This window comes from Coloeus monedula, assembly GCF_965178545.1.
Source record: "Coloeus monedula genome assembly, chromosome: 12".
Lineage (NCBI taxonomy): Eukaryota > Metazoa > Chordata > Aves > Passeriformes > Corvidae > Coloeus > Coloeus monedula.
The window spans coordinates 18,616,078-18,629,170 of NC_138792.1; the positions used below are offsets into that span (position 1 = coordinate 18,616,078).

At 44.6% G+C, this 13,093-nt stretch overlaps 1 protein-coding gene across 1 annotated transcript; it reads left to right on the forward strand.

Moving 5' to 3' along the window:
- The first annotated feature begins 1,123 nt into the window (after nucleotides 1-1,123).
- On the forward strand, nucleotides 1,124-9,890 carry CHMP1B (charged multivesicular body protein 1B). Its single transcript, XM_082289627.1, has 8 exons — nucleotides 1,124-1,250; nucleotides 3,439-3,536; nucleotides 4,252-4,398; nucleotides 5,190-5,258; nucleotides 5,412-5,519; nucleotides 5,867-5,910; nucleotides 6,218-6,290; nucleotides 6,880-9,890. Exons 1-8 carry the CDS (start codon nucleotides 1,235-1,237, stop codon nucleotides 6,922-6,924), a joined length of 600 nt encoding a protein of 199 aa, XP_082145753.1. The 5' UTR covers nucleotides 1,124-1,234; the 3' UTR covers nucleotides 6,925-9,890.
- Nucleotides 9,891-13,093: the final 3,203 nt, after the last annotated feature.

Below are 13,093 nucleotides of genomic sequence, written 5' to 3' on the forward strand. Positions count from 1 at the left end.
CAGGCATTTCACCTGGGAGGAACTGCCAGCTCAGATGCATCACTCATTTGGCAGGTTTTGTCCGAGATGCCTCAGTAGAAAATATCATTAAATATCCTGGTGGGTGAGAGGCTGGACATGCCCCAGCCCAGAACCCCCCAAGTCCTGGGCTTATCCCCAGCGTGGACAGCAGGAAGGGGGGAATTCTGCCCTGCAGAGCTGCCTCCAGCCCTGGGATCCAGAAGGATGTGGAGCTGCTGGAGCCAGTCCAGAGGACACCACAAATGATTAGAGGGGATGGAGCAGCTCTGCTCTGGAGAAAACCTGGGAGAGCTGGGGGTGTCCACCATGGAGAAGCTTTGGGGTGACGTAATTGTGGCCTTCCAGTACCTGAAGGAGCCAACAAGTAAGATGAAGATACACTATTTATTTACACGGGCCTGGAGTGACAGGACAAGCGGTGGATGGATTCAAACTAAAGAAGGGGAGAGAGTGTCCAGAGGAGGGACACAACGATGGTGAAGTGCCTTGAGGAGCATCTGAGGGCACTTGATCTGTTCAGGTGGAGAAGACTGAGGGGAGCTCATCGCACTTACAACTTCCTCGTGAGGGAAGGCGAAGGGGCAGGCACTGATCTCTGTGGCGGTGACAGGGACAGGACCCGAGGCTGAAGCTGTGCCAGGGGAGGGTCAGGCTGGAGATCAGGAAAGGTTCTTTTCCCCCAGAATGTGTCGCACACTGGAAGGGCTCCCCAGGGAATGGACACGGCCCCAAGGCTGCCAGAGCTCCAGGAGTGTTTGGACAAAGCTCCCAGGGTGGGATTGTTGGGGTGTCTGTGCAGGGCCAGGAGTTGGACTGTTGATCTTTGTGGGCCCCTTCCAACTCAGGTTATTCTGTGATTTAGACTGGATATTAGGAAAGTGACACTGGATATTAGGAAGAAATTCTTCCCTGTGAGGGTGGTGAGGCCCTGAAATAGATTTCGCAGAGAAGCTGTAGCTCCCCCATCCCTGGACGTGTCCAAGGCCACGCCGGCCGGGACTCGGAGCACCCCGCTGTATGGACGTGTCCCTGCCCACAGCAGGGGAGGGCCGGAATGAGTCTCCCCGTCCCTCCCTTCCCAAAGCCGCAGGCGCGGCTCCGCCCCGGCTCGTCACGGGGCCGGAACCAGGAGCTGCCGGAGCCGCCGCCGCCCCGGGCCCAGCGCTGCCCCAGCCCGGTCCGGAGCCGCGCCGCTCCCCCCGGGGCCGCCGGCATGTCCAACATGGAGAGTATCCTCGGGCGGGACCGCGGGCGGGCCGGGAGCCGCCGGGGCCGGGCCGGGCCGGGGGGAGGTGGCGGTGGCAAACGAGGCCTCCCCGCCGGGAGGAGCCCCCGGGGCGCGGGGAAAGGAGGAGGCGATCCTCCCTCATGGCGGTGGTCGCGGGGCCCGAGGGGCTGCAGCAGCAGCAGAGCGAGGGCTGGGTGTGACACTGGCAGGAGCTGAGCTCTCTGAACCTCGGAATTCTCTTCTAAAGACGAGAAAACCGAGAAGGGATTTCATGTTCTATACCAGTATCTCCAAGGGGTGTCAGAGGATGGTGCCAGGCTTTGTTCAGTGGTGCCTAGCACCAGGATGAGGAGCAATGGCCATAAACTAAAAACCGAGAAGTTCCACCTCAACACGAGGAAGAGCTTCTTTCCGTGGAGGGGGCAGAGCACTGGAACAGCTGCCCGGGGGAGTGTGGAGTCTCCGTGTCTGGAGACATCCCAAACCCACCTGGACGCGTTCCTGCTCCAGGTGACCTGCCAGGGCAAGGGGGTTGGACTGGGTGATCTCTGGACGTCCCTTCCAACCTCAGTTATTCCGTGATTCTGTGGTTTCACCGCCCTGAAGGGAAAAGGAAGTGAGTGGGAAGTTCGGTGTCTTTTCCCAAGGTGTGATCAGGCAGCCTTGGCTGGGAGTGAGGGGGAGGAGGCAGGACTGTGGTGGATGGAGGGACAGCCCAGTTCCTGAGGCAGAAAACACAATTTATACTAAAAATAGTGCAAATTGTGTGGCAGGGACGACATACGTGTGTATAGACTGGAGTGATGTCAGCAGGGCTGTCCGCCAGACAGCCACCACATCAGCTGTGCTTCCTGCTCTTGCAAAGAATTTACACACAGAGCCCTGTGCGGGCTGACTGAAACTTTCTTGCTGTATAAAACCATCTTAATGCACAGGGGCAGAAAACTCTTACAGATTCCAGAGGTCTCAGTGTGGATTCCAGTGGTCTCAGCGTGATTGGAATGTGCAGGCAGTGCTGGCTTTGCCAGTCGTCCTGGTATGGACTGACTGGATTGCTGGAGCAGCTGACTGTGAGTCACAAACCGAGGTGGAAGCTGGGTTCCACTTGGGTTGTGGCACATTGAGAAAGACAACTCCTTGAAGGGAGGAGCAGGAATGTGCTTCTCAGGGATGGCTGAGCTGAGGAGGTGGCAGGTGAGCTGGTTTAATGTCAGGTAAATTCCCCAGCTGAGTAACTGAGGAAGTTACTTCAAAATAAACTGCTCTGCTACTGGTACCTACATTAATAGATCTCCTAAATGCAAAGTCACACCTGTTACCTGTTTGTAGCCTGCTTGTGATGTTTATAGGATAACAAAGACATTCCTAATGTCCCCAGGTTGCTGTCAGAGTAAGAGGTGTGGCTGGACTTCAAAGCAGAAAACAGCTCTGGAATAATTTATGTGCTTGAAATACTGAAGAAACCTCAAGTACTCATAATGTTTAGCTTTGTGCTTCCACTTAATTGTTAATTATCTTAGTACCTGGTGCATCTTCCTCTTGAGATAGCACAGGTGGCAGGAAAGAAGCCTACAAGCTTCTTTCAAAGTCTTCCATATTGTTTGAGAATGACTGATATTACTTGGAAGCTTTCATCAACAGTATTTTAAGAGAATGGTTTTTGATTGTTATTTTTACAGCACACACTTCATTCTCTGTTAGTAGTAGTCTAGTGCAGTCATTCCAAGTCACTCTTAAGGCTTGTCTTGTTTTCTTGGAGCTGTCAGTTTAAGCAGGACTTGAACTTTTATTTTTAAAAAGTTTCTTTTCCTGACTGAAGTACTCTCTGCCCAAAAGTCAGATGATGGAGCTGTCGGAGAGCCCAGGATCACTCACATGACCCAGGGCTGGGAAGGAGCTGGATGAGCAATTTAAATCCAAGATCCTGCTGGGTTGTAGCTGGCCATGGCCAGCTGAACCAGTTTGCTGTTACACTGGTCGTTTGTTGTGTTCAACAGTGGCTTTGGGCTTTTTTTGGATGGGGAGGTTCCAGGCAGGTGAGGAAACCACATCATTTCACTGAGAGTCGCAGCTCCCGGGTGTGGGATGAAAGTAACTGGCAGAGAACCACTTTCAGTTCCTCTTGGGGGGTGTTTGGTGGTTGGATTTATCAGTCTGAAGTAGGTTTGGTCCCTTAACTTGCACTGCAGAACACCTGTTTAATTTGAAGTTTGCTGCAAAGGAGCTCAACAGAAACTCCAAAAAATGCGACAAAGAAGAAAAGGCTGAGAAAGCTAAAATTAAGAAGGTAAGTCTGAACCAAGCTTTCTAGGCCTGTTGCTTGCATGTTACAGCAGGAAGACATCTGGTGTTTTGTCATTTCCCTGGTGTGCATGCTAATAATCATGTGGTCAATGTTTGTGATTTAAAATATGTGACTATAAATCTTCCTTTGCTTATTAATAAACATGAGGATAAATCCTTGTGTATCCTCATGGCCCACTGGTGGCGTTTGCTTCCCGAGAGGATTGTCTTGTATGTGCTTTGTAGAGACTGTTGTTCTCAGAGTTAAAACCACTTCATGTTTATCAGCATGTATTAAAGGGACTTGTGGAGAGGAACTTCAAAACAGCTTTTGAGTCCTTGAAGTAGTGAAGAGAGACTGAGTTGATTTGCCTGTATTTTTGCCCATGAGATACAGCTGTACCACCTGTGCCCGTGTTTGTGTCTTGAGACTGAAGATGTTTTCAGGAACAGAAAATTATATTTCTGTAGCTCTGCAAAACTTCCTATTTGAAGTGCATTCTTCCCAATGCCTTCCTTGGAAAGAAGTTCGGTGTTCACATCTTGGAAATGTTTGGGATCTATTGTGGGAGGAGGCAGGGGTTTGTTTTCTTTAGTAGAAAAAATATAGTGACTAATTTATGCTTCTGTCAAAATCAAAAGAGACTACACAGAAATCCTGTTTACAAGAGCAGGGAACGGTAAAAGGCTTTTCCTTTTGTCTTTCCCCCTTTCCCAAGGCCATTCAGAAGGGGAACATGGAAGTGGCCCGGATCCACGCGGAGAACGCTATCCGCCAGAAGAACCAGGCCATCAACTTCCTGCGCATGAGCGCCCGCGTGGACGCCGTGGCAGCCAGGGTCCAGACTGCCGTCACCATGGGCAAGGTGAGGCCCTCCCCATCCTGCAGGGGCAAGGAGGACACCTCTCACCTTCTGTGGAGTGACTTCATCCCAGCTGGAATGAGCTGGGAACTTTCAGTTTGAGATGTAGCCAAGAGTCAGTTGGGTGCTGGAAATCCTCTGGTAGCTGCTCTTTGGATTGTTTTACAAAGATAGTTCTCCCCTTCAAAATACATAAAGTCATGAGGTGGGAGTTGTGATTCCAGAGATCTTTTTTAGCTCAGGTAGTTGTTTAAGGTAAACTGATTTACTGCTCTTCATCTTGAAAGTTTATTGTGACCTGTGGACCAAATGTATCCCTTAACAGCAACAAGTCTCAAGTCTACAGAAATGAATGCCATATAAAGCTCATTTTTAGTGAATTTTGCCTCAGAATGTGTACTTCAAGTGGCTGAGTTAATTTCTAGAGCTTGGAATGGTAGGAGCTATTTAAAATATGATGTTCCAGATGGCAGTAGTATGTTCCTTCTTATTTCATGCTGTCAAAGTTCTGTGGACAGAAATAAGAGAGGTGGGTAAGAAATCACAGAATCGTAGAATAATTTGGGTTGGAAGGGACCAAAAACTCACCCTGTTCTACCCCCTGCCATGGACAGGGACATCTTCCACTAGCCCAGGTTGCTCCAAGCCCCGTCCAACCTGGCCTTGGACACTTCCAGGGATGGGGCAGCCGTGCTCTGGGTACCCTGTGCCAGCGCCTCACCACCCTCACAGGGGAGGATTTGTTCCTAAACTGCTCATTTTTCCCTGTAATAATTCCCTTCCCCTTGTTTCAGGTAACAAAGTCAATGGCAGGGGTGGTGAAGTCTATGGATGCCACATTGAAGAGCATGAACTTGGAAAAGGTAAATAGACTTAATTTTCTTGGAGCTGACACCAAAAGCAAAAGGGACAACAGACACAAGTTTTAAAAAGGGACATTCAATCAAGAGTTTTCCAGTTGAGATGTATTTTTTCTGTTATCTTGAGATAAGTGATTTGGTTCATATTTTTCATAGATCTCTGCACTAATGGACAAATTTGAACATCAGTTTGAGACACTGGATGTTCAGACACAGCAGATGGAAGACACAATGAGCAACACTACAACGTTAACAACGCCACAAGTAAGAATAATAAAATATATTTTAACAAGGTGATCTTAAATTATGTGTCTTAGCTGTTCATTATCAGCATTTGAAACACTCCAGGTGTATGTTTGCAGTTCTTTGCAGATAAGTTGAATTCCTTAGAAGCATTATTTACAAGCCAGAGTTCAATTAATGTCATTTTGACTGCTGAGCACCTCTTCTCTTTTGAGTTCATACCTTCTAGTGGTTAAGCACAAAACTGTTCCGCTGAAGGCGTTTACCTTTAAATCGGTTTTGTTAAAATAATTCCTGTTCTCTAAAAACCTAACAGGAGAGGTTGTTGGAAAGTCCAGCCACAACAATCCATTTTTGTTTTCTTTTAGAACCAGGTGGACATGCTCCTGCAGGAAATGGCAGATGAAGCAGGGTAGGTGAAATTTCTATTTCTCGAATAAATCTTGGTTCCCACAACCCTTCCTGGTTATAACTTAGGTCAAACACCCTTGTTTTATAACTCTGTCTCTTGGAAGCAGAGAAAAACCACAATTTTCCTTTTACCTCTGGACATACATGACTTGTCTTAGTAGTGAGTCAAAATCACTCACCAGCTTGTGTAGCTCTGGAGTACAGCGTTCATGGGATGCTGTCTCATTATTCCTCTGCTGTCAATTATTGTGCTTCCCCCTTTATCCACCTGTGCCTGACTTGGAGTTTTCTCTGTTTTCTCCTGTTAGCCTTGATCTGAACATGGAACTACCTCAAGGACAGACAGGTTCTGTTGGTACAAGCGTTGCCTCAGCAGAGCAGGTAAACGTTGGATTTCAGTGAAGTCATTGTGTTCTGGAGAAATGGGATGTGAGAATTATTGCTTCACTCTTTCAAAACAAAATGCTAAATTGCTAAATTAGAATTCTCTTCCAGCTGTCCCAAGGAAACTATGTGGTTAAAAGTCTCACTGATTTTAGCAATACAGTTGTTAAAGGGAAGGGACTTTAAAAGCCCATCCAGTGCCACCCCCTGCCATGGGCAGGGACACCTTCCACTAGCCCAGGTTGCTCCAAGCCCTGTCCAGTCTGGCCTTGGACAATTCCAGGGATGGGGCAGCCACAGCTTCTCTGGGCACCCTGTGCCAGGGCCTCCCCACCCTCACAGGGGAGGGTTTCAGCCTCCTTGCCCTATCAAATATTCCACATTCTTTGAAAAAAACCACAAAACCCCAACCCTTTCTCTACCTAATTTTGTGTTCTGAAACTCCTCCCTCACAGCCATGCTTGAGATCTTAAGCAAATCTTGTTAAGCCATGAGAGAATTTCTCATCAGCTGGACATGAGGTGGCAAAAGTTGCTTTTCCTGTTCCTGATGGATGGTTTTCCCTTTGTGTTTTCCAACTGTGCAGGATGAGCTGTCACAGAGACTGGCCCGCCTACGTGATCAAGTCTAACTGAACAGAGCTGCAGTTCTTTGGACCTGCTTCCAAATTCCCTGTCTGGAACTAACCCTGCACTCCACTCGAGGTGTAAAACAGTCCAGCTTAGGTGTTTGAATATTTGTAATATAGGGGACTTCACTCCCAGCTTGCTACTCTTTCTGAAATACATTAAGTGACCCAAAAATACCAGCTCTAATGTCCTTTTCTGTACATTTGGAAGTTGATCTATTTTTTTGCAAGCTTTTTTCACAAATTCAAGGTGATGTTCTAAGTCAGCTACTAACGGTGGTACATTCTAGTTCCAAGCAAAGCAGAGTGTCAGTGAGATATATTTTAAATTAATAAGTGATTTTTTTTAAATTATGAGAACTGTTTATGGTTGGAGAACTGATGTATCAGTTCAGATGATTGTTGTAGATGATTTCCCTACAGAGCCAATCTCCTGGAACACGCGGGGATGGACAGCGTGGACCTCCTGGAAAATGCACTTGTTGAAAGAAATAAGTGGACTTTGAGTTTTTTAGTCTTTAAAGGTTAGGATAAATGTGCTGAAATTCACAGTTTAGCTCAAAAATGAGTTACCAAAAGCTGATTTCATATAACTGAGGACTTGTGTGGTGGCATCACTTTAGCACAGGAGGAATAAAATATATTTTTGGACTCTGCCAGGTCTGTGTCTGTCTGCAGATAAAACCCCATGATTTGTAATATTCTGGTTGTATGGAGGAGCTATTTTTAGCAATCCCCTGGTATTTCTGCATAGTAAGAGAGTCTGGCTGCTCTCAGTAGCTTCAAACTCTTGTTGCAGTTGTAAAGTAAAAAATGGTTGTAGAAATTTGTAGCTGAGACCACTTGTGATGTGTTGTGATAAACAGTGACGTTCACATTCTCTTCCTGACTTCTTTGGGCTCATTTTTGTGTTTTGTCTTTGTAGGGGTGAGGGAGGATGTGGAGCACCAGGCTTGCAATTGATTCTTAATTGCCTGGTGCTCAGGGCCACGTGGCTTTTCCAGAGTTAGGGAATTGTTGAAGGAAAAAAAAAAAAAAACAACTCACTTTTTTATTCAAGCAGGATTTTTTCAGTGAAAATGTACAAAAATGACGAAACATTTCAGAGCAGTTTCAGATGTTATTTTGAATGTGTTACCCGACTCACTCCAAGGATTGAGCAGGATGTTATGGACTGGAGTAATCAAGGTTACTGTAAAAATAAAATAAGGAAAATAAGATAGACAAAACAATGTGAACTGTTGTGAGATTCTCTCTCACACTGGTGGCTGAACTCAAACCATGAGTTTAAAATGGGATCTTTTCACTTGTTAGAAAGAAAGTGGGGTTAAAAATAAATGTAAACACCTAGAGTGTTTCTTCTGTGAACAGGAGAAGTTGGAAGGTGTTTGAAAACCACATCCTGACAGCTGTCGTCTGGCTACAATCCCTTCCAACTATTAAAAAACATCCTAGGAAAGGGACTGTTTCCTGCATTTTCTTCCCTGGCTGCTTCTGAACAGTGTAACCAAGATCATGGTGTATCTATGCAACCCAGTTACCCAGCTGGGGTGGCTGTGTGTGTGCCTTTGCCTTGCTGGACTTCTTCAGCTTTTAAATCTTCAGTTACTTCATATCATGAAAGTGCTGGAAGCTTCCTGCTGTGGAGTCGCTCCACACTGGAGTTTACTTGGAGCTGTCCATGAAATACTGAGGATTCAGTGTTTGATAGCAGATAGCTCTGGCTGCTGTGTCTGGCTTCTTTTAATGTTAAAGATTATGCTGCCGTTAGACTGTTTTGGGCCATTCTGGAATTAGTTGAGGGTCATACAGCAATTCTGAGCTCCCACATGGTTGATTTTCCCAGTCTGTTGCCTTGCTGTGAGCCTTGGAGGGGTTTAAAAATAGAGTGGGACTGAGATTGCTGCAACAGAAAGGCTAAATAAGCTTCATTATTTTATTGATTGTTGTGGAGTTTTGATCTTATCCCAGGCTGATGATCTCCAGGACCAGCATAGATTTCCAGTGGTGTCTCTTGAAAGGAATTAAGAAAGAAAAAAGTTTGACTGACATAATTAAGGTTATGTCTGGGGGACTGTGATGCAAAGAGGCTTAGAAAGAAATAAGTGGTTGAGACCGGGAATTTTTGCCCTGTTGACTTCACTCCAGGAGTTGCTGTGTATTCCAGCCGTGCCAGGGTTTGGGGCTGGCAGCTCCTGCATACAGAACTCCTGCCCTCTCCTGGGGAAATGCTTTCACTCTGGCTGAGAGCTGCATCCAGAAAGGTTTAAGTTATATTTTAAATATATACATTCTTCTCATGTCATTTGGAAATGCTTAAAGCTGAAAGTTACTCTTAAAGCAATATTTGAGTTTCATCCTTCCTCCCTTCAGGCTCCTCAAAACATTTCTCTTCCCTTAGCAGCTCTGGCTCCTCACTCCAACCTTGTTTTGTCTCTGTAAGTTGACTGTTTGTAAAGTTCATTTCATGGTAAATCACTTGTTTGTGCTTTTCTGGAACCTTATTGCCAGCTAAAATTTCAATATTTCTGCTGATGAGCAGGCACATGTAAAGTGAAACATTGCTTGAAATGTTGCTGGATGGTTTTGCTCAGCATTTTTGTCCTCTGTTACTAAAACTGCTGGTCTGTGGTAGCTTTGTCTTCGTTAGAATTCCAAAACAAAGCCATGCAAAGCTTCAGATGGAAGAAGAGGGAAGCAAAATAAGAACAAGAACTTTAATGTCATGATTGCAATGGGATAAAATCGTCAAGTTGCCTTTGTGGAGATCCTTGGAGCCAAAAAATAGTGATTTTTTGTTAAACATAATCAGCAGTTGTGTATAGACAAATTCTGAAGCTGGTACCGTGTATAGAGAAGAGAATAATTTTTGTAGCTCTGGTTGAGTTCACTTTGAAAACAGCTTTACTTGTATGGGACAGTTTGTAAATGTAACTGCAGGTGGTAAATAAAATTGTACAGACAACTTACTCTGGGTGTGTGTCCAGGTTGTGTGGCTGCTACAGGTCTCAGTACATGGATGGACAAGCAGATGAGATGTCTTTCCTGTGGGAAGAAATTCAGAAAATTAAATCTTTATGGTGAGAAAACAAGAAGAAAATGAAGTGGGTACTACTGAGAGAGATTTGGGACAATTGGAAAGTAATTAATATTAATTATAACAACATAAACTCTAATTTTATGGTGTGTTTAAAAGTGTTTGGTATGGAGAGAGCCCTGTGCTTAAACAACTCAGAGGGTTTTCTGTCCTTACACACAGAACAAGGGACCACTGGAAAACTGGCAGGAGGTGGTGTGGGTTTGAGTCTGGGATTGGATTTGGCTTTCCCAGACCTAAAACCCGTGCATTTTAACATTTCTCTTCAGTCGTTTGGGAACCAGCAGAGGGCACCTCCGGCTTTGCTTTTGTGGATCCTACAGAAATGACTGGTTGGAATAGTTAAAGGAAAGCCGGCTGATTTAGGGAACAGCCTCTCCCGTGGAACCTCTCTTCGGGCAGTATCCACTCACCGTAGGACGTGTCTGTGCCGGGGCTGTGATCTCAAAATCCGGCACGTCCACAGGGCCATCAGCTGAATGGGGTCAGTTTGCACTAAATACTCTTCAAAACAGTCCTTTGCTGCCTTTGGGGATAATTCAGGTCTCTGAGATCTGTTAGGAGTGTGATAGTGAGTAACCTTGTGCTTAAAACTTGGGTTTAAATTTCATTTTTAGTTAAATCTTGGGGGTTTTTAGCCGTTGGCGTTCTGCTTCTGTCCTGTGGTAATTCTTCTGTTTTATACTTAAGGAATGAGTGTGTACTGATGGAAATGGATTTTAGTGGTAGTTTTATTTTTTATCAGGGGTTTGATGAGCTTTGGTTTGATGAAGGATTGACTTTAATTTCAGGATTCTCTCTGCAGTTCACTGCAGTTCTGGCTTCACCTCTTGCTTGGGCTGCTTTGAGCTCACGGCAGCACTTGGCTCCCAACTTTCTTTTTTCAAACAACATTTTTCCAGTGGAACCCCGAGCAGGGTCAGTGGCCTTGCTTGTTTCGGAAGCAGCTCCCTTCATTACCATTCCATGAGGGAAAGGCCCGACATGAACAATCTGTAACTAATTTCACGTGCCAGTGGAGCTGCTTTCACTGGGAAGAAGATGCACTCAGAGAGTCTTCCAGGCTCCTGCTTCCCTTTACTGCTCTTTATTAAGGAACTCAGCCTGGATCAGTGGCACGACGTGGTTCAAAAGAGAAAATCAAAGGGCTGCAGGATCCAGGTTTTGGGAACGCTTTCCAGGGTCTTCCAGTGGTGCTGGTCGCCATGAGGAGCTTCCAGATCCAGACAGCACAGAAGCTGCTCTCAGCCCTTACCTAAACAAGGGAGATTTCAGAGAATAAAGTATTTCATATTGCATATTTCTAATCTAAATATGCATATTTAATAATCCAAATCATCTAGAGAGTGATATAAATATGCTAATTATATATAAAATAATAAAATGAAAATAATATCAATAAAAATATCAAAATAATCTAAATAAAATCTAAATGTCTTAAAAAACAGATGTTTTACAGTCACGCCTGTGTGTATTGCTTAGGATAGTCTAAATTTATTAAGCCTGAGTGAAACAATCTTTTTGCAAAAAGTTTAAAGCAACGAACATGACATAATGTGTGTATCTGACAAGATAATAATCAGCTTAATTTAATTTCCCTGCTATCTGATTCATAATTCTTTATCACAATCAATTTCTGTCAAAATGAGCTGTCAGGGATAGGAAAACATTTTAAAACTTCCTTTAAAGGCGCTCAGCATTTTTTATTAAATCTTTTATGACTCCTTTCTTTTTTCAAAGATTAGATAAACATAACCCTGGAGTCTCTACAGGAGATATTTCCCTTTATTCTTATCACAATGAGGGCTTTGTTTCTCTTGCTGCAAGATGGGTCAATACTAGAACCATTAAGCTCAATTTCTGCTGCTGGTGGTTTTCCAGTTCCAGGTTCCATCTGAAGTCCCAATATTTGCCTGGAAATCCATAGGAGAAGCAGGCAGGCCTGTTCAGAGTGTTGTAAATTAGTTCCAGTCTCCACGAGCCTGCTGTGACTAATTGATGTGACCTGGAAGTGGATAAAGTCCATAACAGTAAGATCAACTTTTCCTCTGGTAATTTGACAAATAGAGCCCTTTTTTAAAGTCCCATGTAGGCTCATTCCCCATTTGTTCTGTCATGATGGACATTGTTTCCAGGTTGGAGTGATAATGATTTTCCAGATTTCTGCTGATTTGTAGAGCAGGTGCCTTTATTTATTAACGCTAGAAGAAGGGAGAGATTCAACAGGACCAACAAAAGGAGAATTCCTGGCAGCAGCTTTGTATCGAAGCCATTCCTTATCCAGTTACCTCGCTGTAAGTATTTGACCACTGCTTAAAATCTTCCTATTTCCATGTAAAATGTGTAATTATAACATATTTTGCAGAGTAGTTTTATGTGCAAAGAGAGTAGAAGTAATAATTTATTAGTGGTGATTATTACACTTAACAATAGCACTGTTTTTTCATCCAAATAGTTTAGAAATACAAAGGTAATACTCACCAAACCCTGAGCTGTGTGGTGTGTGGTGAGTGTAAAGCAGCAAATATGGAATATCCCAGGTTCTCTTCTAAACTTAATGCTTTTGCTGAAGTTTTACAATTTTCTTAGCCTGTGGTTGGAGTAATAAACCAGCTATTCCCAAGCTCTTTATTAAGGTTTATGGGGATATTTGGGAAATCTGGCTGTTTTCTCAGGATACTCTTTACCACACAGGTTTTCCTCCTCCTGCACTACAGAGATGTGCAGGAAAGTCGGTGGTTTGCAGAGTCGCTCCAGCTCATTTATTTCCTACAACCACAGGGAAATCAGGAAATCTCAGTGTTGTGTGGGCTTTCACTCTTGCAGAAGGGGCTGCTGGAATGGGATCTGTGTAATGGAAGCTCCTGGAAACTCCATGTTGCTGCCTAATTAATTTTTTAAGAAGAATTTTAGGCAGCCACTGTAAGTACTGTATTGACTGTAAGTAAATCCACGCTGCTTTCTAGATAGACAGGGATTTAAGGAATTGCTTGCTCCCAGCCCCTTCCAAGCCTGCATCCCACCCATCCTCTCCCATCCCCACCAACTCTGTCGTGCTCCAAAATAGTCTCATCG